We start from the raw sequence: 24,298 nt of genomic DNA, 5'->3' as shown, positions 1-24,298 counted from the left end.
GCTTAAAAATGAGATGCATCAACCTTTCTCTCCCTCAAACTGCTTTGTGCTCTCCCATTGTTCTTCCCCCACCTCACTGCCTTCTTTACCACCAAACTGCTTGGAAAAGAGGCCAACACTCACTGAATACATTTGCACCTCTTGCCCCTCAACCCACTGCTTTTGGGTGTCAGTCTTCACTAGTGCTACTGATGAAATTCAAATCACTGGCAATCTTCTAACTGATGGGTGCAATGGCTTTTTCCTATCCTCATCATATTTTAGCTATCAGACTTTTGATCAGATCCTATCTGAAAAACTCTTTTTCCTTGACTTTCCTAACGACAACTTGTCATAGCTCTTCTTGAAGAGGATACTCTCCATGTCACTTTTTGATAACTTGTGCTTTATTTTATAAGCTGCCTTCTCTTCTTCTGCCTGAAAATTGGAATTTTCTCAGGGCTGCCTTTGCAGCAACTTCCACTCCCTCCTTCTGGAACTGCAAATCTTCCTGGGTAATCTCATCTAATTCCATCTAACTTGGGTTCAGATACAATTTACATACTAACCACTTCTCAACCTGGAACTTTGAACCCAATCCCTCTTTGAGCTCTGAATCCTTGTCAACAGATGTCCCACAAACTTCTCAAATGCCACATGTCCAAATCCAAACTAAGTTAAAAACATGTACTTCCTTGCTGCTTTCCACCACATTCGATCACTCACCAAGGCACTGGTCTTACCTGAAAAAGGCCTCTCGAATCCATCCCCTTCTCTTCATTTCCACTGGTGTGCCCTACTGTTTTCCCTTTTCATCTCTTCCCTGGACTACTTATCACTTCTTTTAAATGGAGGATACCCTCTAGCCTATTTTTTGGGTGTGTGTGTGGGGGAGGGGGCAGAATCGTTATTTTTTTTCTGAAACACAAATCTAATACTGAACTTTTTTCTTTAAAACATTTTATGGCTCCCAAGTGTCTAAAGAAGAAAGTCCAATTTCCTTAGCTCACTCTGACACCCTTTCCAATTTGGCTCATTCCTAACGTTCCAGACTCATCTCTTACCATAAAAAATAAATTTGCATATATGCCTCCCTTTCTCTGGAATACCACCATCCCCTTTTCCTCATGGAAAATGCCTATCAAGTCCTGACCTAAAATGTAACCCCTTCAGTAAATCCTCTGCAAACTTCTCCAGGCACAGTCAGTCATCCACATTCTCTGTTTCTGTGATTTGTAGTGCATCTCTCTATCTTAACGTGTGACATTCAGTATCCATTAAAATATTTGAGTTGGTCATTGTAGCTTGGTTGCCATGTCTAGGGCATCTTGAAGACACTAGGTCCTTGAGAATAGGAACTACGTCTTAGTTGCCAATAGCCTCAGCTTCTAGCATGGTTTTTGGCACCTGTAGGTCACTCGGTAAATATTGGCTGAATTCAGGCCTGCACGAGTACATATTAAATGTGTGGAGAATATCATGGGTACCCTTGGTTTAGGCCCTTATTACTGATTACTTGGTCCTCCTTTTCAATCTTGGAGTATTTCTAGTAATAACGAATATCAGAAGTTTTGGATATATGCACGTAATTTTACCAATATTTTCAGAAGTTCATTTACATTCATTGGCATTGTGAGAATAACTGTTTTATGGTTCTGAGCATGAGGCTTAATTGTTCCAAGTCTCATTTTCTCTTAAGCCTTAAAACTTGAATATTTCTACATGCTAATCCCTAAAACTTTCCAGAGGCAGCTAGCCATAATGGTTAACAGTGAGTGCTTTAGAGTCAAGTGGGATGGGTTTAAACGTTAGTTCTGTTTCCTGGTTATATGACCTTGAGTGAACTATTTAACCTCCCTGCCTCAGTTTTCTTATCTTTAAAATGGGGATTGCAATTGTACCTAACAATAGTTAGAATTATAAGCTTTAGAGGGAGTTTCAAGATGGCGGCGGCTGCGGCGGCTGGCGCGGAGTAGCTGAGGTGAAAAAGGTGGCCACTGGGCCTCAGGCAGCCGGGAAACTTGTGGACCTTCCTCTGGCCATCTCTTAAGGGAGGACTGCTGCTGCTGGCCGGTCGTGGGGGCTCAACGCCACTTTGCCCCCGGCAGGAGAGGCTGCCTCATTTACAGGCAACAGCTTGGAAGTGTGGAGCAGGAAAAGAACTGATTCTTAGCTGCAAAAGCGAGTCTTGAAACAGGGAACACGGCGCCAGGGCTGCTGTGGATGCAGCCAGGATCCCGGAGGCTGGGGCCGCACTGAAGGCGGCCAGCTGCCCTATTCAGGATTCGAGGTTTCAGGCCGGCATTAAAGAAGATTCCTGGGAGCGCCCGAGCGGCGCCGCGACTGAACAGCCTGAGGCGGCAGCGCCGAGAACACGGAAGGCAACAAACCAGAGACAGAGCGAGCGCCCGACCTGGCACAGCACTGTGAGTGATCCCTGGCACAGCTCTGTTCGGGGGGGTGGATGCCCACGCGGCTCCCGCCTGCACCACCAGGCCACTCACTGCCCCGGTGCTGCCTCCATTTTCCCAGGTGCGGGCAGCTCCGCCCTGCTCGGCCATCACTGAGCCCATTTGCTTGGCCTGGCGCGGGGCTTTCCGGACCCTGCGGGCCGGCCTCCTCTCCCACTCCCTCCGCGGTTCTCTGGTGGGGCTGGGGGTGTGAGGCGTCCCGACCAGTGTTGGGAGGGCTAGGAAGTACGGGCGGGCCGACTGTCACTCCACCACACCCTGGACTCCGCCCCGGTAAACTTCCTGTTACTGGGAGGCAGATACCATCTCTGCGACCACCAGTTTGGAAAAAAGCCTAACGAATTTCTGGTTGGGAATAGTGTGGTAGGAGAGTTCCCAGGTCCGCTTGAACCTGCCGGAGAGCAGGCTGCAGGCGGGCACTAGACTCGGTTCATACCGGGGGGATACAAAGGTGAACAAGACCCGAGAAAGATCTACACAGTGCTACAAAGGCACCCAGAGAGACCGGTCGTCTGTGCCTAGCAGACACCTGGTAGACTTCCTGGGCGAGGCGGTGCTGAGCAGGGTCTTGAAGGCCCAGCTGATAGACGAGGGGTGCAGAAGACACACCCCAGCCCAGCACAGTGTGCACAGAGGGGGGAGACGTGCGGCCAGGGAGGCGGAGACTCGACAGAATCCACACACCCGGTGGGGTCGCCACTGCACGATCTAACAGCCTGGGCCAGAGCACACGGAACGGGGAGAAGTCCTGTACAGAAAGTGAAAGCTCAACAGAGATCACACACCCTGTGGTACGTGATCCACCAGCCCAGCAGAGTACAAGCTGACCAGAAAGGTGGATCCCCAGAGAAGCCCAAGACCCGAGGCAACCACACACACAAGACACTAGAGGCCAACTGAGCAGTCACGGCGGCAGCCATACCAAATTGGCAACCACAGCAACATCCTAGTTAGTCATTAGTCTCAAACCGGTGGACTGTGAAACCCCCTGCCACAATGAATAAACACCAAAAAAAAGACAACAGAAATACAAAAAATCAAGAAAGTACACCACCAAAAGTTAATAAATCTCATACTCTAGATCCTATAGAACAAGAAGCCCTTGAAATAACTGACAAGCAATTTCGAGTGATAATTCTAAGGAAACTGAATGAGATACAAGAAAACTCAGCTAGACATCATGATGAAATGAGGAAAAGTATACAGGATCTGAAAGAGGAAATATACAAGGAAATCAATGTCCTGAAAAAAAATGTAGCAGAAGTTGCTGAACTGAAGAAGTTATTCAGCGAAATAAAAAACACAACGGAGAGTTTAACCAGCAGGCTTGTCGAAGTTGAAGAGAGAACCTCTGAACTTGAAGATGGGCTGTTTGGAATAACACAAGCAGACAAAAAGAAAGAAAAAAGAATCAAGGACATGGAAGAAAATCTGAGAGAGATATCAGACAACCTCAAGCGCTCAAATATCCGAGTCATGGGTATTCCAGAAGGGGAGGAAAATGGAGATTCCATTGAAAACATATTCAACAAAATAGTGGCAGAAAACTTCTCAAGTATAGGAAAAATCACAGATCTTCAGATCCAGGAAGCTCAACGATCTCCAAACGTATTCAACCCAAAAAGGCCTTCTCCAAGACATGTCATAGTCAAATTGGCAAAACTCAGAGACAAAGAGAGAATCTTAAAAGCTGCAAGAGAGAAGCGTCAAATCACCTATAAGGGAGCCCCAATCAGGTTAACATCAGACTTTTCATCACAAACCCTAAAAGCTAGAAAGGAATGGGATGATATTTTCAAAATACTAAAAGACAAAGATTGCCAGCCAAGAATACTCTACCCTGCAAGGCTATCCTTCCGAAATGAGGGGCAAATAGTATATTTCTCAGACAAACAAAAACTGCGGGAGTTCACTACCACAAGACCACCCTTACAAGAAATCCTCAAGGGAGTACTGGGTTTGGTTCCTGAAAAATAACTACCACTGCCATAAAAACCCAAGAAAAATCTAAACCCGCTAGTACAATAAAAATGACATTCATGAAGAGAAAACAAGCTAACAAAAACACTATCTACAACCTAAGGAACCAACAAAGAAAGAAAGCAAACAGTAAATCAGAAAGCAAGGAACAAAAGACACCTACAACAACCAAACAACCAATAAAATGCTAGGAATAAATCAACACCTTTCAATAACAACTCTTAATGTTAAAGGCTTAAATTCCCCAATTAAAAGACACAGACTGGCTGACTGGATCAAAAAGCAGGACCCAACTATATGCTGCCTACAAGAGACCCACCTCACCCATAAAGATTCACACAGACTAAGAGTGAAAGGATGGAAAAAGATTTACCATGCAAACAGAAAAGAAAAACGAGCTGGAGTGGCTATTCTTATATCTGACAAAATAGACTTTAAACTAAAAACCATAAAAAGAGACAATGAGGGACACTACTTAATGATAAAAGGACTGATCCATCAAGAAGACATAACAATCATAAATATGTACGCACCCAATGTTGGAGCAGCCAGATTTATAAAACAAACTCTATTAGACCTAAAGAAGGAAATAGACACTAATACCATAATAGCAGGGGACCTGAACACTCCACTGTCAATATTAGACAGATCATCTAGGCAAAGAATCAGTAGAGAAACACAAGATCTAAACAAGACTCTAGACCAATTGGAATTGGCAGATATCTACAGAACATTCCACCCAACAACCTCAGAATATTCATTCTTCTCATCAGCACATGGATCATTCTCCAGGATAGATCACATATTAGGTCACAAATCAAGTCTCAATAAATTCAAAAAAATTAGAATTATCCCATGTATCTTCTCAGACCACAATGGATTAAAACTAGAAATTAATAACAAACAAAACTCTGGAAACTATACAAACACATGGAAATTAAACAGCATTCTACTTAATGACATATGGGTCCAAGAAGAAATCAAGCAGGAAATCAAAAAGTTTATTGAAACTAATGAAAACAATGATACATCATACCAAAACCTGTGGGATACTGCAAAAGCAGTATTGAGGGGAAAATTTATTGCATTAAATGCTCACTTCAGAAGAATAGAAAGATGGCAAGTGAACAACCTAACACTTCACCTTAAAGAACTAGAAAAACAAGAACAATCCAATCCTAAAGTTAGCAGATGGAAAGAAATCATTAAGATCAGAGCAGAACTGAATGAAATTGAAAACCAAAAAACAATTCAAAAGATCAACGAATCAAAAAGTTGGTTTTTTGAAAAGATAAATAAAATTGACAAACCATTAGCATGGCTAACAAAAAAAAGAAGAGAGAAGACTCAAATAACAAAAATTAGAAATGAAAAAGGCGATATTACAACTGATTCATCTGAAATACAAGGAATCATTCGAGACTACTACAAACAACTATACGCCAACAAATTTGAAAATCTGGAGGAAATGGATAAATTTCTGGACACACACAAGCTCCCAAAACTGAACCGTGAAGACGTAGAAAATTTGAACAGACCAATAACAATAAAGGAGATTGAAGCTGTTATCAGAAGGCTCCCAACAAAGAAAAGCCCAGGACCAGATGGATTCACAGCAGAATTTTACCAAACATTCAAAGAGGAATTGACACCGATTCTTTACAAACTATTCCAAAAGATTGAAACGGATGCAAATCTCCCAAACTCATTCTATGAAGCAAACATCATCCTGATACCAAAACCAGGTAAAGATATAACCAAAAAAGAAAACTACAGGCCGATATCCTTGATGAATATAGATGCAAAAATCCTCACTAAAATACTAGCAAACAGAATACAGCAACACATACGAAAAATTATTCATCACGATCAAGTGGGATTCATCCCAGGGATGCAAGGTTGGTTCAACATACGCAAATCAATAAATGTGATACACCATATTAATAAACTCAAACACAAGGACCATATGATCATCTCTATAGATGCTGAAAAAGCATTTGATAAAGTTCAGCACTCATTCATGACAAAGACCCTCTATAAGTTAGGTATAGAGGGAAAGTATCTCAACATAATTAAAACCATATATGACAAACCCACTGCCAATATCATCCTGAATGGGGAAAAGCTGAAAGCTTTTCCTTTAAGAACAGGCACTAGACAAGGATGCCCACTCTCACCACTCCTATTCAACATAGTGTTGGAAGTACTAGCCAGAGCAATCAGAGAAGAGAAGGAAATAAAGGGCATCCAGATTGGAAAAGATGAAGTCAAACTGTCCCTGTTTGCAGATGACATGATCCTATATATCGAAGAGCCTAAAACCTCTACAAAAAAACTGTTGGAATTGATAAATGATTTCAGCACAGTAGCAGGATACAAAATCAACACACAAAAATCAGTAGCATTTCTTTTCTCCAATAGTGAACATGCAGAAGGAGAAATCAAGAAAGCCTGCCCATTTACAATAGCCACCAAAAAAATAAAATACTTAGGAATTGAGTTAACCAAGGAGGTGAAAAATCTCTATAATGAGAACTACAAACCACTGCTGAGAGAAATTAGAGAGGATACAAGAAGATGGAAAGATATTCCATGCTCTTGGATTGGAAGAATCAACATAGTGAAAATGTCCATACTACCCAAAGTGATATACAAATTCAATGCAATCCCCATCAAAATTCCAAAGACATTTTTCTCAGGAATGGAAAAAACTATTCAGACATTTATATGGAACAATAAAAGACCACGCATAGCCAAAGCAATGCTCAGCAAAAAAAATAAAGCTGGAGGCATAACACTACCTGACTTTAAGCTATACTACAAAGCTATAATAACCAAAACAGTATGGTACTGGCATAAAAACAGACACACTGACCAATGGAATAGAATAGAGAATCCAGAAATCAACCCACACACTTACTGCCATCTGATCTTTGACAAAGGCACCAAGCCTATTCACTGGGGAAGGGACTGCCTCTTCAGCAAGTGGTGCTGGGATAACTGGATATCGATATGCAGGAGAATGAAACTAGATCCATACCTCTCACCGTATACTAAAATCAACTCAAAATGGATTAAGGATTTAAATATACACCCTGAGACAATAAAACTTCTTAAAGAAAACATAGGGGAAACACTTCAGGAAATAGGACTGGGCACAGACTTCATGAATACGACCCCAAAAGCACGGGCAACCAAAGGAAAAATAAACAAATGGGATTATATCAAACTAAAAAGCTTCTGCACAGCAAAAGAAACAATTAAAAGAGTTAAAAGACAACCAACAGAGTGGGAGAAAATATTTGCAAAATATACATCTGACAAAGGATTAATATCCAGAATATATAAGGAACTCAAACAACTTTACAAGAAGAAAACAAGCAACCCAATTAAAAAATGGGCAAAAGAGCTAAGTAGGCATTTCTCTAAGGAAGATATCCAAATGGCCAACAGACATATGAAAAAATGCTCAACATCACTCAGCATCCGGGAAATGCAAATCAAAACCACATTGAGATACCATCTAACCCCAGTTAGGATGGCTAAAATCCAAAAGACTATGAATGATAAATGCTGGCGAGGCTGCGGAGAAAAAGGAACTCTCATACATTGTTGGTGGGACTGCAAAATGGTGCAGCCTCTATGGAAAATGGTATGGAGGTTCCTTAAACAATTGCAAATAGATCTACCATACGACCCAGCCATCCCACTGTTGGGAATATACCCAGAGGAATGGAAATCATCAAGTCGAAGGTATACCTGTTCCCCAATGTTCATCGCAGCACTCTTTACAATAGCCAAGAGTTGGAACCAGCCCAAATGCCCATCATCAGATGAGTGGATACGGAAAATGTGGTACATCTACACAATGGAATACTACTCAGCTATAAAAACGAATGAAATACTGCCATTTGCAACAACATGGATGGACCTCGAGAGAATTATATTAAGTGAAACAAGTCAGGCACAGAAAGAGAAATACCACATGTTCTCACTTATTGGAGGAAGCTAAAAATTAATATATAAATTCACACACACATACACACACACACACACAAACCGGGGGGGGGGGGAAGAAGATATAACAACCACAATTATTTGAAGTTGATACAACAAGCAAACAGAAAGGACATTGTTGGGGGGGAGGGGGGGAGGGAGAAGGGAGGGAGGTTTTGGTGATGGGGAGCAATAATCAGCTACAATGTATATCGACAAAATAAAATTAAAAAAAAAAAAAAAGAAAGTCAGCATCCATGGGAAAAAAAAAAAAACAAAAAACAAGAATTATAAGCTTTAATTGAAGTAAAGTTCTTAGAATAGTGCCTAGTACATAGTAAGGGCTTAATAAATGTTATAGTTATTGCTAATTGTGAGGGTCTAAATATGAACAGATAAGGTCTCCAGAGTGATAGAAACACTACTTAGAGAAGTAATCAGGAACGTACAAGTCAATCATCAGATAATAGTACCTCAGAATTACTTAGAATTTTATACATTTTCAATGTATATCCCACTTTTTATATCCTGATACTACCTCCGAAATGTTTAGGAAATGTAATAAATATGAATTGACTACGTTTAAATGTCTAGAGTCAAAGAAATCAGTATTTATTCTTGAAAATGAAATACTCCTCATTAAAAAGAAAGTCAGTCTGTCCTTTGCATTAGCCCAGAATAAAAGGGTAACGATGAGGCATCTGCAAGAACTACAGTTATTGACACCACTGACCTATAAACATATCCCTTTCAGCATGATATATAGCACTTCAGTACCCTTGTTTTTATATAATTGCTATTACCAAAAGCCTTTCAATTTCGAGTGCTCAAACAAGAGCAATTCATATTTCAGATAATCTGCCAACAAGGAAAACTAATTTCAAAATATTTGATCATAAAAGTTGTCTTCAGTTCTACAGAGATAATTTAGTCAAATAATATCAGATAATCTGAAGGAAGTCTTAGCAGGAAATTGCTAGGGACTCCATCTAAGCAGTCTCCATTTGCACTTATATAAATGTACTGAAAGTGTAGGAGACTTTGACAGCCTGCCATATGTGATTTCATTCCATAGCCTACCTACTTTACCATCAAAAGTTATATCCTTTGAAGCATTGCCAGAATTACTTTACCCTAGTAGATATGCTAGATGTGCCCTTTAAAAGCCATATCATTTCTTTTTACTCTGACTAGTTCAGGGTAGCATCTGCTCAACTAAATTCCTTTGAAGGTTAAAAATAAAATAGCCTACTTCTTCCAGGCTCCCCTCCCCCACCCTGCCCCAGTGCTTCTGAAAAACTGTCCAGTGTTGGATGTATTGCAGAGAGCACACATTTTAAAGAAGATGGAGCCTGAGAAATCACCCCTTCATTTTACACTTAACAAAAATTAAGATTCAGGCTGCTGCAAGGTCACTTGCTTGATTAGTCCCAGAGGTGAGACCAGAACCGGGTCTCCTATATTCCAGTCCAGAGCTCTTTCTCCTGCTTTTCCAAAGACTGAATGTCTAGAGACAAAAGGATCCAGCCAGAAACTGACAATAGGAAACACCATCATCAGAGTATCTTAATTTTATAAACAGAAAATGAATGCGTGGATTTCATCTCCAGGAAACATTTGCTTTTTAGAAACAGTCATACTTGGCACTCTTGCTCCTCAGTACTGCTGACAGTTGCAGTCAGTTATTACACTGTTGTGACTTGCAAGCTGATGCCCCTAAACAGTTCAAAATTAGTAACATCATGATTCAGGATTGTCTGTTTTCCCCTCAGCTTGCTAATCTATGCTTCTTTTATAATTATTTTAAAAGGCACTATCTGATTTCCTGAGCACCGCCCCAGGTGTTCTTGGTGATAATGAATGGATAAACATATCATCTAGTGTCACGGAGCAGTTGTGACATTTTAGAAATACCTTCAGTTCAAGTCTTCTAATTTCAGTGTATGCTACACCCAAGGTTGCAAGCGGTGTTTTTACTAAAGAGCTGAATGAGTCCCAGTAATTACATGATTTACTTGTCTGCTCAAGTGAAAAGGTTTTGAAATGTAGTGAAATGGCATGGTCCTTTCTCGGTCTTTGCAAACCCTGCAACATCAATTTTAACTAATGAACTGGAAACAATTTTTATTATTATTATTTCAGGGAATTGTTTCCTAGTCTCACTTCTTATTTTCCTCGAATTTGCATCTTCTGACCTCAGGGATGTGCAGACTTTTCTAATTCACACAGATGTGTAGACAGGACATCACAAGCATGCAAAACCTATGCTGCACAGCACTTTGAAGTGATCCTGGACAACTAGAGTGAATAGTCTGATCGTGTTTCCCTCTTCCACATGACCAAGTTGCAAATAATATTCCCATTACACTTGACTACCAAGGCTAAGGAGATCCCTAGGCTTACTAGGAGAGGTGAGGCCTGCTTGCTTTTTAAAAAGTGTCTGCCAACAGAATCTCATTTTCCATTGTCATTTCTGACTGATCTTATAATGGAATGCCTCTGAACACTTTAATTTTTGTGCTTCTGTCCTTTTCCCTCGCCACCTTTTGATTTCGTCAATTAGCTAATGATTGTCTGTATAGACATTTAAAGGCAAGAAAGAAACTCACTACTTAATGGAATACTTTGTAATACAAATAATTTTTTATTTAGTCATGTTTTGCTAGCCTTAACACTTCTTAAAACAAAGCAGGCCTATGCATTTCATGGGAAAGAACCAGATCTGAGCTCTCACTACCGTTCTATTTTCAAAACATTTCTCTTTGTCTCCTCTATATATAGCCAAGCACATTTTGTGCAAATGCTTTGTAAGAGCCTAATAAATATCAAGTCTAACAATTAGGACTTTGGTTAACCATATAAAGCACCTAATAAAGTACAGTAGGAACAAACACCTGAAAGTCAAGACCAGAATGATAACCCTTAAAACCTTAGCTCTTTCCCAATTGAGAGCCAATTTTCTATTGTTTCCCCGGCAAAGCAATGCTAAAAGAGATTGCCTGTGGTTCTAAAACAATGCTTCCATTAGAAAGAGAAAGCCAAAAGGGAGGGGGTTTCTTAATATAAAGCTCGCTTCTCCAAAACCTAAATGAAAACTAATCAGCATCTATGATTCTTTATCTGACATCCAAATGCTGTATTGCTGACATACTTCTGAGATTTACCAAATGCCACACCTGGCCCACAGATATTCTGTGTTACCTCTGCCAAAGGCTTTCAATTTCCCTGAAAACTTCCATCTCAGACCACTTTTTTCTTTCCCAGGGAAAACTTTCTGCACACATTCTCTTGCTCTCAGAAAGTTTGCATAGTTATTGAAAGTAATAGATTTAATTTGCCAGCATTAAAAATCAATAGAATCAGAGAAAGTTTTTGTCTTATTATTGAATGTGGTAAATTTGCAGCTGTAGGAGGCTGACAGGAGGAGGAGACACCCAAAGGAAAACCTGGTTTTCTGTTTTAGTGAATCATTTTGGAAATTATTTATATCAGTAGACAAAAATGCACTAGGCATGAAAACCAAATCAGAAAGAAACCAATTGTATACATTTACATATACATATAGGCATGTGAATAGACATGTATTTACACAAATATACATCAAAAGATACTTTAAATCATTGAAACAACTGCTATCAGTATCCTTAAAAATGACAATTTTAAGAAAAAGAGATTAGATCTTTAGACTGTCATCCAAAGGAAGGAGTAGGGATAAGAAAGATAAAAAGCCATAGGGCATTTGTTGTCTAAAACTGGCATCAATTTTCAGGTTATCAGCTTAGGTCTAGAACTTATGCAAAAACCTAAAGTCTATTTCCTTATTATACTCCAACTGAAATTATCACTGAAATCATTGTCATGTTACTCCTGTCATGAAGACCATGTCGTCTTATGTAAAAGCTAAAACTCAATATAGATTGAATGTGTGTGTGTAGAAATGAAATTTGGATTTCACATGAATTTAACGATTTTATGACCTCTTTCCCAAAAGGTCAAGTTATTTCTTATTCTTTGTGTGAGCAGTTTCTATTCACTCATCATTCTAATAGGGTCCACGCTAACTGAGAAAGGATAGTTGGCTTAGGTGTAGGGAATTATTTTGCATATATTGTCTATATAAGCACCACATTATGGACAGAAATTATCTTTACTTTCTAACTTTGCATAATACAATAAGCCATTAAATTAATACCATATAGAAAATACTGCTTGTCCGGCAAAGAAATCTTTCTAGAAAACCAGGGACATTATATTGCCAATCCCTGCATGAATAATACATGGGTTAATTCAGAAAAACACCATTTCATTATTTAAAAATGAATAAATTACAGATTCAGAATGATGACTAAATTTTCTTAATCTTACTTTTGCTCAGTGTTTTACTTCAGAAATGAATCTGAAAATACCGTTTTATCTACACAAGTAACACAAGCTAGCTTCTTAAAAAATATTTTTTTCCTGACTTTTAGATTTCCTGATCCATAAAATGAAGAACACTCCATCTTTTTTTCTCTTGCTCACTTTATCTCCAGGAATTAAGAAACAATGTAGAAGGTTTCCATTTGAAAATGGAGAGTCTATCTTGAATTGGACTCAGTCTAACAAGAAAATTAGATTCAGTCTAACAAGAAAAGCCCCTTTTGCACAGACTTCCTGTGTTTTAGCCTCACTGCTTGGTAAAATATGTTCAAAGGAATAAATAAGAATAACATGATTCTCATTAATGATGATGCACTTTTCTTTCATTTTCATTCACAGATATTGGTGTACTCTGAATGCCTGTTAAAAATCAGTCCCATTTGGGGACTGATGAAAGCATGGAAGAGAGAAAGAAATGCATCAGTAATAAATTAATTTGGAGTTAAAAATAAGTAAAACATCCTCATGTAGTGCATTTAGGCTGAGCATGAAGTGACAGCCAGCAGATTATTCTACCGATTTCTAATGCTGGAAATTCGGATGGCATTTACTAGCATAACCTTTCAACTCTGAGCACATCAATAGAGGCCGACAGTGGCTTGAAATATGATTCCTTGCAGATAGCATATCCTCATTCATCTGACTGTGCTGCTCTGTGCTCCATTGCACAAACAGCGTCTCACCCACTTCTGAGAGGACACTAATAAAAAAGGCATCAATTTTCAGCTCTAGTACTACTGTGATCTCTTTATATGTTCGACATCCAACATTAAATTAAAATGCTGTTATAAATCCTACTTTCTGAATCTGGAATGAGTGTTGGGTTTTTGTCGCATGAGACTGCAGCAAATCTTGTCAAAAGCAAGGAAGCACGTCTTGTTCACTCAGAATTAATGTTGTGGATGAAAGAAGGAGGTAAAAGGGGTTGAATATGGTGAACTGAGGGTGTCATAGGCAATGGGAACTGTAGCTCCAGGGTGCCTAACCAGGCAGGGTACTTGCTGCTTTAAGAAGTGGCTAATCAAGAATTGTAATTATCAACAAGAAGCTGTATGGCAGGAAGATTACCCATCAACAAACACACACACACACACCCCAACAGAAAAATTTTAAGCATAAAAAAATGGTCGATTATTCCTCCCTGGAAGAAAAATACTTTTCAAACACCAGTGGTCCTGAAGAAGTCTCATGGATTACATCAAATCTCTGCAAAGAGGCTGCCACTGGGATTCAAAGCCAAATAGCACGAGGTGATGTGCTACTTAGCTGTAAGTCATCGTTGCATAATTTTAAAGTTGTAAGAGAAATACTTAGAATACCCGGAAGGTAAGAGAACAATATAATTAGAAACTAACATATGAATTGAGACAGTTTCAGAAGGTTTCTGTGTAAAGATTATAGGGGAGGGGAAAAAACCTGAAAGTAAGAGAAGAAAGAAACTGGTTAGATTTTTCCATTCTGCTTATACAGCAAGGCGCTATAGGAGAATATTAGGAAATTTTTCTACTCTTTCTGATAAAAAGGTTCCTGCCAATATAGGTTATCACCTAAGAATTATACAAACTAAAAGGTAACAAGGGCTTCAACAAAGATACAGAGCACAGAGCTGTATTCTTCTGGCTGGCTCATTCATAATTATGGATGAAATAAAGAGGCGTGTTTGCCTATTTGTGAGGGTGGGGTGGAAGAAAAAGGGGGAAGAGGGAGCAGTTCAATATCTGGATCGAACAGAGGAACTTTTTCCCCCAAGGATCCTGCCAGGAGGAACCTTGACATGCACAAAGTCAGAACGTAGACAAAGTTGCCCTGGTGAGAACGATAAGGTCACCCGTGGGATTGCTGAGATTATCTCTGTCAAGCACTCGGACAGCATGCAGTCAAATGATGCATCATGCAGTCATTTTCGGGGGGGAAAAATCAATTTCTTCACCAGGTCGCTATTTGCTTTTCAAAGTGCCCTTGTAGGCCTTCACCACCAAGCATTTATCAATTTAAATGTTGTAAATTGATAATGTGCCACTGTGCCTTGTACTGTTTCTGAATTATTTTGATACTTATATTTTCTCAATAGTCTCCAAACCCTCAGAGCTTCCACATTCAAAAGGGCATTTTTCTTTGTTACATCCAGAAGTGATGAACTTTTTATGATTAGCACAGAAGAAAAATGCAGACTTGCTGGTGGTAGTGGTGGGTGGGGGGTGGGGGGTGACACAAGCTACAGAAAATTATACATTTTTCTTCTTTTTTAAAAATTAAGATATGGCCTACTTGTAAGACTTTATAAAGGGGGGATACTAAACAAAATTTGCATTCATTTGTTAAAGGAACCCCAATTATCCTAGCATTGCACAAATTTAGGACACCAATTGCAAAAATGTTAACACTTGGCCCATCATTGTAAGCCTTCTTCTGTGTTAAAATAATACCTTTTTTATCTTTATATTCCAAAAAAATGATGATGCCAAAGAAGAGTAATAATTTGCAAGGAAAGCTAATTTTTTTCCCACCCCGCTAAAGAAATATATATATCTTTTACAAGAACAGAGGCGAGAATATTAACCACATACTAACCCCAACTTGATTTGCATTGAAAACATAGAATGGAAGAGTTGAGGCTTGCACTTTGGAAAAGCAAAAGAAATACATGGCAGTTGCAAAGCATCTTTAACCTCCAGTGATTTATTGGCCCTCAGCCAAGTTATCAGGGGAATCTAATTCTTCTTTATTATTCAAATAAACCACATTTGGCACCATGGTTCCCTTTCAGAATGGCTTCACAAATAGACTGAGCTCTGTCATTTATTTGACCTTGTACTTGTGTGCTGTAGCTGTAATTTTATTTGCCATTCTATACAACAAATGCAGAGAAATCTAAAATATGGAGATGAACAACAGGATGGGGAAAGGAGCTTACAGTAAATATACCTGCATGGCTTTTAAAGAAGGACCAAATTTTAAACAACCATTTACCCCTTTTCACCTTCACCTCTATTAGCTCTTATTATATCTGCAGCCACCTTGCCCCTTTCAGCAGCCTGCCTTGAATCAAGCCAATTTGTAACCTTGTCTGCAGCTATCTTCTGGTTAGCTTATAATAGCCAGGAAATATCTTATATGAGGGTGGGCACTTGGTGCGAAGAAGGAAAGTGACTCATTATTTGCATGCTGGGCACTGAAGGTAGTGGGGGGTGATTAGAACACATTTCAGGAGAGGCTTTAGCTGGCATGTAGGGGATTTTCTAATGATATCATAACCATAAAAATGTGTTAATTTCCTACTTCGCTCTAGATACCATTTTATTGTAAACAGCATTCTGTGTTGACATGGAAACTTTTTAATTTTTTTTGGTGTAGGTGTGCATCAAAATCATCATCTCTTACCTCACTTTCAAGGAAAAATGTTTTCAGAAGATATGAGTCCATTTCTATCCTCTAATTAACTAAGAACCATGTCCTCTACCTCTGGCAACTATAATGTGGAATTTCTCATGAGGATTCAGAAGAAAATGCAGGATTTGAGTATGGATGGAAAGCAGATTTGAAAACATGGAAACCACCAAACTAGCCAATGCTATTGTGAGGCCTGGAGACCAGAACAGAACATCACTCTCAAAATGGTCTTTGGCATACCCATAGCTGGGGTGGGCGGGGGGGACACAGGCTTCTGCCTGCTTCTGATATTTGTAATATGTGTGTTTGTGTTTGATACGTGGATTGTGTTTGTGAATGTGGACTGCAATGGAAGCAAATCAATACATCATAACCTACATGTTAGTCTCTATAAAATTAAAAGTGAGATTAATTTTCAGATTTCAGTGCCAGAAAAACTTTGCTTTCTATAAAAAGCAATGCTCCCTTATTTTTTATGGTTAACTGTATGTCCCTTTTTGCCTTGGTTGCCAGGAAGCACACAACTAATTCTGAAGCTTTATTAGACCATTTTTACCCTTCTTATCAGCCTCTTTTTGTATTCTCCTACTGGTAATAGATTAACTGCTTTTGTTTCTTTTTTTCCTTACTCCCTTGATCTATTTTGACATTATTTTTATTGTATATGTTTATGTAAGCTATTTCAAATCCCTTGTGGAAAGAGGAAGGTATTGGCCAATAAATAAATATTTCTATAAACTTTAAATCCTGTGTCAACTAGAAATGCTTTTCATTTATCATATGAATTCTCTTTTGGATTCTCTGGTGATTAAGTCCCTTATATTTTGGAAGAGATTTCATAAAAGTTGGTTAGATATTGTTGCTGCATTTTCAGTGTTAGTGAACCCATTCTGTTTTTTTTTCATCATTTATATTTCTGCCTGTTCCACTATAGCTACAGAACAGAGTTGTCTACAACAACTCTGAATGCCATAACCAGGTATAAGAAGTCATTTCATCTCTATGCAAACCAAACTTAGCATCTGCATGTGGCGATCTTCCTTTAGTCACTTGCTTTCCTGGGTAAAAATGATTCCCTCTTCCTCATAGTCAGTAAGTGGGAATCATTTTTACCCAGGAAAGCAAGTCAATGCTGCATACTTCTACAGCCTCAAACCACTTCTTGGATGTTAAGTTAAATATATATATATATATACACACTATAGATATGAGTGGTCTTAAAAAAATTCATGGAAAAATGAAATTAAAAGATACGAGTCTTTCCATGAATTTTTTGAAGACGCCTCATATCTAATATACATACATATTTATTTCTGGCAAAGTCAAAAGGGCTGCTGAGAAACTTTAGGTATCATCATCGTTCACTTCATTCCCGTCACCACAACAATGTGGGTATACTTTAAAGAGAACGACTGGCAGGCACATGCCTTAGACCCCATGAGCTGTTACACGAAATGGAGTATAAATGATTAAGTTCACTCTGGCTGTCTCTATACCCCTGCTATACAACAGAGCTCAATAGAAGTTTCCCTACTCAGTTTTCTCATAAGCCGAAAAGGAATCCTAATACTCTCCTGAGCATAAGCCATTTTTTTTTTTTTTTTTTTTTGTCTTTTTTGTGACGAGTGTGCCATGGGCTCGGCCTAGCATAAGCCATTTTAAAGCCACTGTATCTATTTACATATTGTAAGAAAATATAATTGAGGAAGGAATCTCACAAAAGTTAAAAATGCAGACATAGCTATGCTCTGACCAACAAACTGACATGTTCACAGTATTCCTCAATGATTTCACTGGATAAGTCTTTGATGATACAGTTACATGCTGTCTATTTAACAAAACTATTTAAAAAGAAAAAGAGGGACCATAACTTTATAAACTTCATATCACTGTCTAGAATTTGATGGAATAACCACTTAGCCAAAGTTGTAAAACACAAGCAAAGCATTTGGTTTGAATTTAATTAAGGGCGTGTGTGTGTGTGCACACATGTGTGTGTATTTGTAAAAGAGCAAATGCTTAATAGAATAACTTAAAATATATTTACTTTGTATGTCAACCTTGACTACACCACAATCCTCACAACTGAAAAAGGACATTGAAGAAACTTGGGAAGGGCCATGTCTCAGAGACCTCAATTTCCCTGTTAAAACTTAGAACCTTAACTGGATTGGAAACTCTTTTCCAAAGTTTTTGCACAGATTTTTTTTCCTTCATCCTTTGGGCATTTAAAAATATACTGTTCTGTTAGATTATTATGATGGTAACTCAGAACTATGCTTAAACTTTAGTTTTGAACTCTAAGTATATAAGATGGTATACGCAAAAATCACTTTGTATTCATTCACCCTTCATCATTTCAGTTGCGTAATGCTGCTAAATGAAGACCTCTGTCTTATATCTCATAGCCTCTCCCTGTGTGTTTGACCATTTCTGCCATCTGAGAACACATCTACCACAGGAGAAGGCAGCAGCGCATCATGGCAGAGTCTGCCTCCTGGGCAAGTCAAAATGTAGACTGTTGGTACACACTTTAAAACCCATCACATATAAAGGCAGCGACTAACTGCACAGTTGCCAGATACTGTGCCATGTCTACATACCTGCTTTATTTTGCAGAAACACCAATTATTTGTTGCAGATTTTAGAAAAAGATTGACTTAATGCTACAGTACAGACACGGTGAAATAGACTGCTTTTAAGGAGAAACCAGCACAGGGTTAAAGCCAAATTTTTCTTGAACAGATGATAATTCAGATGGCCACACTATTCCAGATGCATCAATTTCCTTGAAAATCCAATCCATATATGTGCATATGCTGTGCTGGCAGGAGGACTGACTGAAATGGCCAAAACCCAAGAGCTAATATTCTTTTGGCCAGAATAATGCAATTATTATTTTCCTAGCTATCAGTCTAAGCATACAGAGCCATCTGTTATGCAAAGCAAACATACACATCTCAATTACAGAAAATGCAGTTGCCTTGACAGAATTTGGATTACACCACTAACCAGGGCTGTAAAATGTGTTTTGAGCTAGTATACAATGGATGCTTTTCAGGAGTTCCCTAATTAGCATTTACCTGCTTAAACTAATTATTCGTCCTTCTTCTTTACTGGCTTATTAAACTTTGTTGGTTACTCTACATAAAACAGATGAATATGGGCACTGCAGAACAACAAACAGTGGCATTTCCAATTCTATACAGTATTAACACAGTGGTGCATCGATTTCAAAATTGGAGATTTTCAATACTAGGTCCCAAACAGATTGAGACAAGGCTTAAAGTCTATTAAAGGCTATTACAAAACCAGAGATTTCTATGAGATACAAGAATACTAATACTGAGTTAACAACAGCTCAGTTTCTATCATTTGGTTTGCTAGAGTCCACATAAAATAGAATGACTCTATACACTAAAGCCAATAGCATGCCTGTTCTTCAAGGAAGTGTCTGCAAATCAGACCCTTGTTTGGATTCTCAATAGTAAATAGTCAAATTTGTCAGTGTTTCTCCTCCTCCTCCAACCCTTTTCAAATGCCAGATATCTCTATTATTTCTCAATGTCTTTCTTGATTTAGCTATTACCCAGCAGACTCAGTAACAGCCAAAATGTGCCAACCACACTGGCTGTCTCCTTAGAGCTGGGCCGACGTTTATAAGTGATGAGTGGGAGGTCCTGTTTAAGAGGAGATAGACAAATCTTATCTCCATCTTTGCTCCAAGGGGCCACTGAATTATCCAACATCATCACACACAAAATCCCTCCCACTGAGGCTGTGCTTCCTCATGCCAAACCACCAGATGAAAGGGGTCAAACTCAGCCAATCAGCTGTATGGGCACAGATATTCAGATGTTCAGCATTTTTATGGAGAAAACTTCTGGATAATTAGCTGAATTGCAAACTTTTCTTCCGGATCTTTTGGCACTCAGTAGATACAGCCCATGTCCTGGGATCCAATGGAACTGAAGTTTTTGTGTTCCAGGGGAATATCGAGAACTGACATCCGGGATTTTGTCCCTGGACCCATCAGCCTCCATCTTCTTTTCTTTTCCCCACTGTCAAACATGTGTGAGTAATTAATAAAATAATAAAAGGCTATCTTGTGAAATCATCTTTTGGCATTAGGAAGCACTTGCCAAGGTAGTAAAATATATCCTTGCTGGAACCCTCTCTGCAACACATTTTAATGGTCTCTTTCAGTATTTCTTGACTCCAAATGACTCCTGCCATTGTGTCAGCTCCCAGGATAATGCAGGGTACTCCATAAACATCCAGTAATAGGACACAAGGGAAGCGCTATTAGTGTGTCCCTTTCCTACCGGGCACAGAGGTTTCAAAGTTCAAAACAACCAAGGGAAGAACTTCATTTGTTCTCAATAAATTAATAATGATCCTTAGGGGCAGGGAGGGGGACTAAAGTTTTTCAGCCCAAGTTTATTCCAAACGTTCAACACTGACACATAGGTTTCTGTCTCACTGACTTTGAGAGAAGACTTGGGTAGAGCCATTACATAAAAATTGGATAATTCATGCTAAACAGAATATGCCTTGAAGAAGGAAAAGCATGAGGCTGAAGGAGTCTTCACAGTTGCCACCGAGAATCTAAATTGTTTTACTTACTTGGGAGAGGCCTAGGTAGATGGAGACTGTTTCGGAAATGTACAAAAATTTTCCTTCTTGATTTAGTGCAAATACAAAGCCATCCAGAGACTGTGGGAAAAAATAAACATATAAGTAGGTTAATAAATATATATAATGGAGATTTAATTAAGAAGGCGACTGATACAAAGTAATACATTGAATTTAAGACCATGTTTTCTTCACTTTTAACAAGAGTCCTAAGATCATCTAGTATTGCATTATACAGAATAAATTAAAGTCCTGAATTAAGACTACACGCTTTCCTTTATTTCAGGGACTTCCTTATGTTTTTGTCATTTTGATCAAGATATGTTACATTCATGTATAAAATAAAGTCATGCTGATTTTATGAGATGCTGCCTTCATTTTTTTGGATTCAGTGGTTACTGTGATTAAATCAGCAAGATTCTCCATTAAATAGATGAATAGGAATGGAAATTGTAATGAAACAAAAGGAAAAAGGGTTCCTATATGAAGACAAAGTCACCACTTGAACTAGTATGGACATCAATAACTTGCTAATTAATAAAGGACTGTGCCTTCCTTACTCCCAGTGCCTATTGTATTAGAACAAATAGAAAAAGTCAATACATTGTGGTTGAATGTTTATGGGCTGAAATCTTACAAACTGTAATACTGTTTTGTAAAATGATATTAAAGTTTTATAGTGACAGATTTAGTTTCTATCATCACTTTTGAAATGGAAACAAAAGAAGAAAGAAAGAAAAAAGGATGCTACATATCATCTGTAACTCCTGGAACCTCAGCCTACTCTCCAAATGGAGGGTTGCATTTTCAGTTTGATAAATGGTGTAAATCATCACGGACTCCAACTGTAATGTAACACTCCAATTGAGAATAAGTTTGTTTCAAATCCTTGCAATCCGAGTGCGTTTTATACTCTCATCATCCTCACGTCTTTTGTTTCGGTTTATTTTTAACATGGTAGATTATACAAATGCTGCTTGCACAGGAAAATAAGTTCTAAAGAATAGTGGCATTAACAGAGGCTATAAATGTGCAAATCCAGGAAACCCACAATGGGCACAACGTATGTGGAAAGTGGCATTAACAGAGGCTATAAATGTGCAAATCCAGGAAACCCACAATGGGCACAACGTATGTGGAAACACTAAATAAATGACATAATATTTAAAATATAGAAAAGTAGAAGTGTATAAAATTCAGCTACAAATATGTACCCCTTGAAATCGCAGCAATAATTTCAGTCTCCTAAAATACTGATTTTGGGGGGGAAATATGTATGTGTATACAAATTACATGTATTTATGTATATAGGTATATATGTATATGCGCATATATGTGTATATCTATTTATATGTACAAATGAAATTTTGATTTCGGTGTTTTCTGATTTGTTTTCACTGCCTCACCCCCACCTCCATTGGTCAGAAACTGTGGGTGCCCCACCCCCCTCCTCTGATTTAGTGGGTTCTGAAAACCAGTCAAAAGTAACATTATATTGTTCCACAAAAGGGCAAATTACATGATAGATAAGGTTTTTAGTTAAGATAGCTCAATAATAACCACTTACATTTATTAAGTGATATGGCTAAGCAGTTCACAGGTATTATCTTTTAATATTTTCCCAAGTACCATATGAAGTAATTATATTATTATTCACATTTTATGTACAAGGAAATTTAGGCTTAGCAAAGTAAAGCAACAAGCCTAGTTTGGAGTTTGGATTTGAACCCTGACAGTCAGGTTCAACTATACTGCCTTCCACTCAAATAAAGCTTATCTAATTGATATGTGTAAATTAATGAAAAGATAAATATTTACAGCCCTTCTGAAGTTAAAATATTTATATTGAGGTAGCCTATGACTTCTTAAACATCACATGTTTTTAAATGATTTGTTCAAATGATAGAATACTATCACTAGGGGTAAGAGACAAAGGGGAAATGGGATGACAAGAGAGTTCCTAAGTCACTTCCATAAGAGGTCACCTGGTCACCTTTGCTTGGTACTATTTCCCCTGGAACCTTCTATGGGGAACAAAATACTGTCTAATAAACTGGGCTCCTTACCTTTGACAAAACTGCCAAACCCTCCAGAGCCTTGTCAGATATAACCTTTTAAGTGTAGAGTGTAGTATAGTGGAAACTCACTTTGAACCAGCACAAAGGGAGAGAAGTTTCCATCCTACAAGTTTATGAAGGTTCTCATTTCAACATGGCTTTACTTCAAACAAGATGTCCCCTGAGGATGACTCATGAGGATTAGGACCCTTTCCCTTTTGACTTGCCTCTTGGAGAAAAGGGATTTGTTAGGTTTTCCATTCAACCTAATAGTCATGGCCTGGTATACAATCACAGAGAACTGTGTAAAACATCTTCTCATATCTTAATATGCCACTGTCACATTAGAGTGACAACACAGAGAGAGATCACAGGTGAACTTCTATGGAGACCAGTGACAATTAGAAGGCTGGTTGGGAACAGAAGAAAGGGCTGATGGAGCTGAAATAGAGATAATCTCCTGTAGCCTAAATCCTCATTTCACAGGTGAGGAAACTGAGGCACAGAGAGACTAATGGCTGGACAAGATCAGATAGCCAGCTAGTGGCAGAGCCAGGATTAAATCTTCTGTACGCCCATAACAGTATTAAAGCATTTATGACATTGTGTGGTCCTGGTTGGCTTATTAACTCCCAACTAGACTGAATCTCTCAACAGTGGTGTGATGTCTTATTTATCTTTGTCTAGCCACTACCTAACGACTGCTCAATTAGACGCATTAAATCCAGTTCTACCTCCAAGCCCAATGATCACTTTCCCTTATATCACACATGCCATAGTGACTAACAGGGACGGAAATTATTTTCTCAAAGAGTCCTGTTTATGGAGCTACTATATGATTTGTAAATTCAGATGCCACAGATTTCTAATAGAGCCTGGGATATCTCCTGAATTCTTTTATAGTCCTCCAGAGCTACTCCTGAATAAATGTGTTATTTATCATTTACACATATCCTTTACCTTCTCATTATCAGATATCATATACTTACTAAAATATTAGAGGAAGTTTGGGCACCATAGCAGGGAAAAGGAATATCTGGAGGCTAAACATCTGATGCTATTAAGCAGCAGTGATCTAAGAACTGGCCAGTTTTGTTTGGCAAAAACAGAGGCTTTGACACATGTTCCAATTTCCTGGTGAGATTAAAATGAGTCTATGTCTACATGACACAAAGATATCCAGTCAATTCAATTAAAAATAGCCAATTTGGTAGGAGGAAAAACAACTAGTCAGATTAGTTGTTAGTTATTACACAAGTTTAAAAAATGGTTAATTAACCACATTCTTCACTTTTATGCTTATCATTTTGGTCAATTACATCTGTAGTCTGAGATGAACATCCATAAGTCAGGCTTGATCACCTTTCAAAT

At 38.5% G+C, this 24,298-nt stretch overlaps 1 protein-coding gene across 4 annotated transcripts in view; it reads right to left on the bottom strand.

Annotated features, from left to right (window-relative positions):
* NPAS3 (neuronal PAS domain protein 3) overlaps positions 1-24,298 on the bottom strand; it is an 857,631-nt gene that overhangs the window by 221,054 nt on the left and 612,279 nt on the right. For all 4 annotated transcript variants that reach the window (XM_063090950.1, XM_063090951.1, XM_063090954.1 and 1 more), the window contains one exon: positions 20,862-20,951. In XM_063090950.1, the coding sequence (XP_062947020.1) occupies positions 20,862-20,951 (90 nt within the window). The remainder of the gene's footprint in view (positions 1-20,861; positions 20,952-24,298) is intronic.

The sequence above is a fragment of the Cynocephalus volans genome, chromosome 3 (assembly GCF_027409185.1).
Source record: "Cynocephalus volans isolate mCynVol1 chromosome 3, mCynVol1.pri, whole genome shotgun sequence".
Taxonomy (NCBI): domain Eukaryota; kingdom Metazoa; phylum Chordata; class Mammalia; order Dermoptera; family Cynocephalidae; genus Cynocephalus; species Cynocephalus volans.
This window is presented reverse-complemented; position numbering and strand designations above follow the sequence as displayed.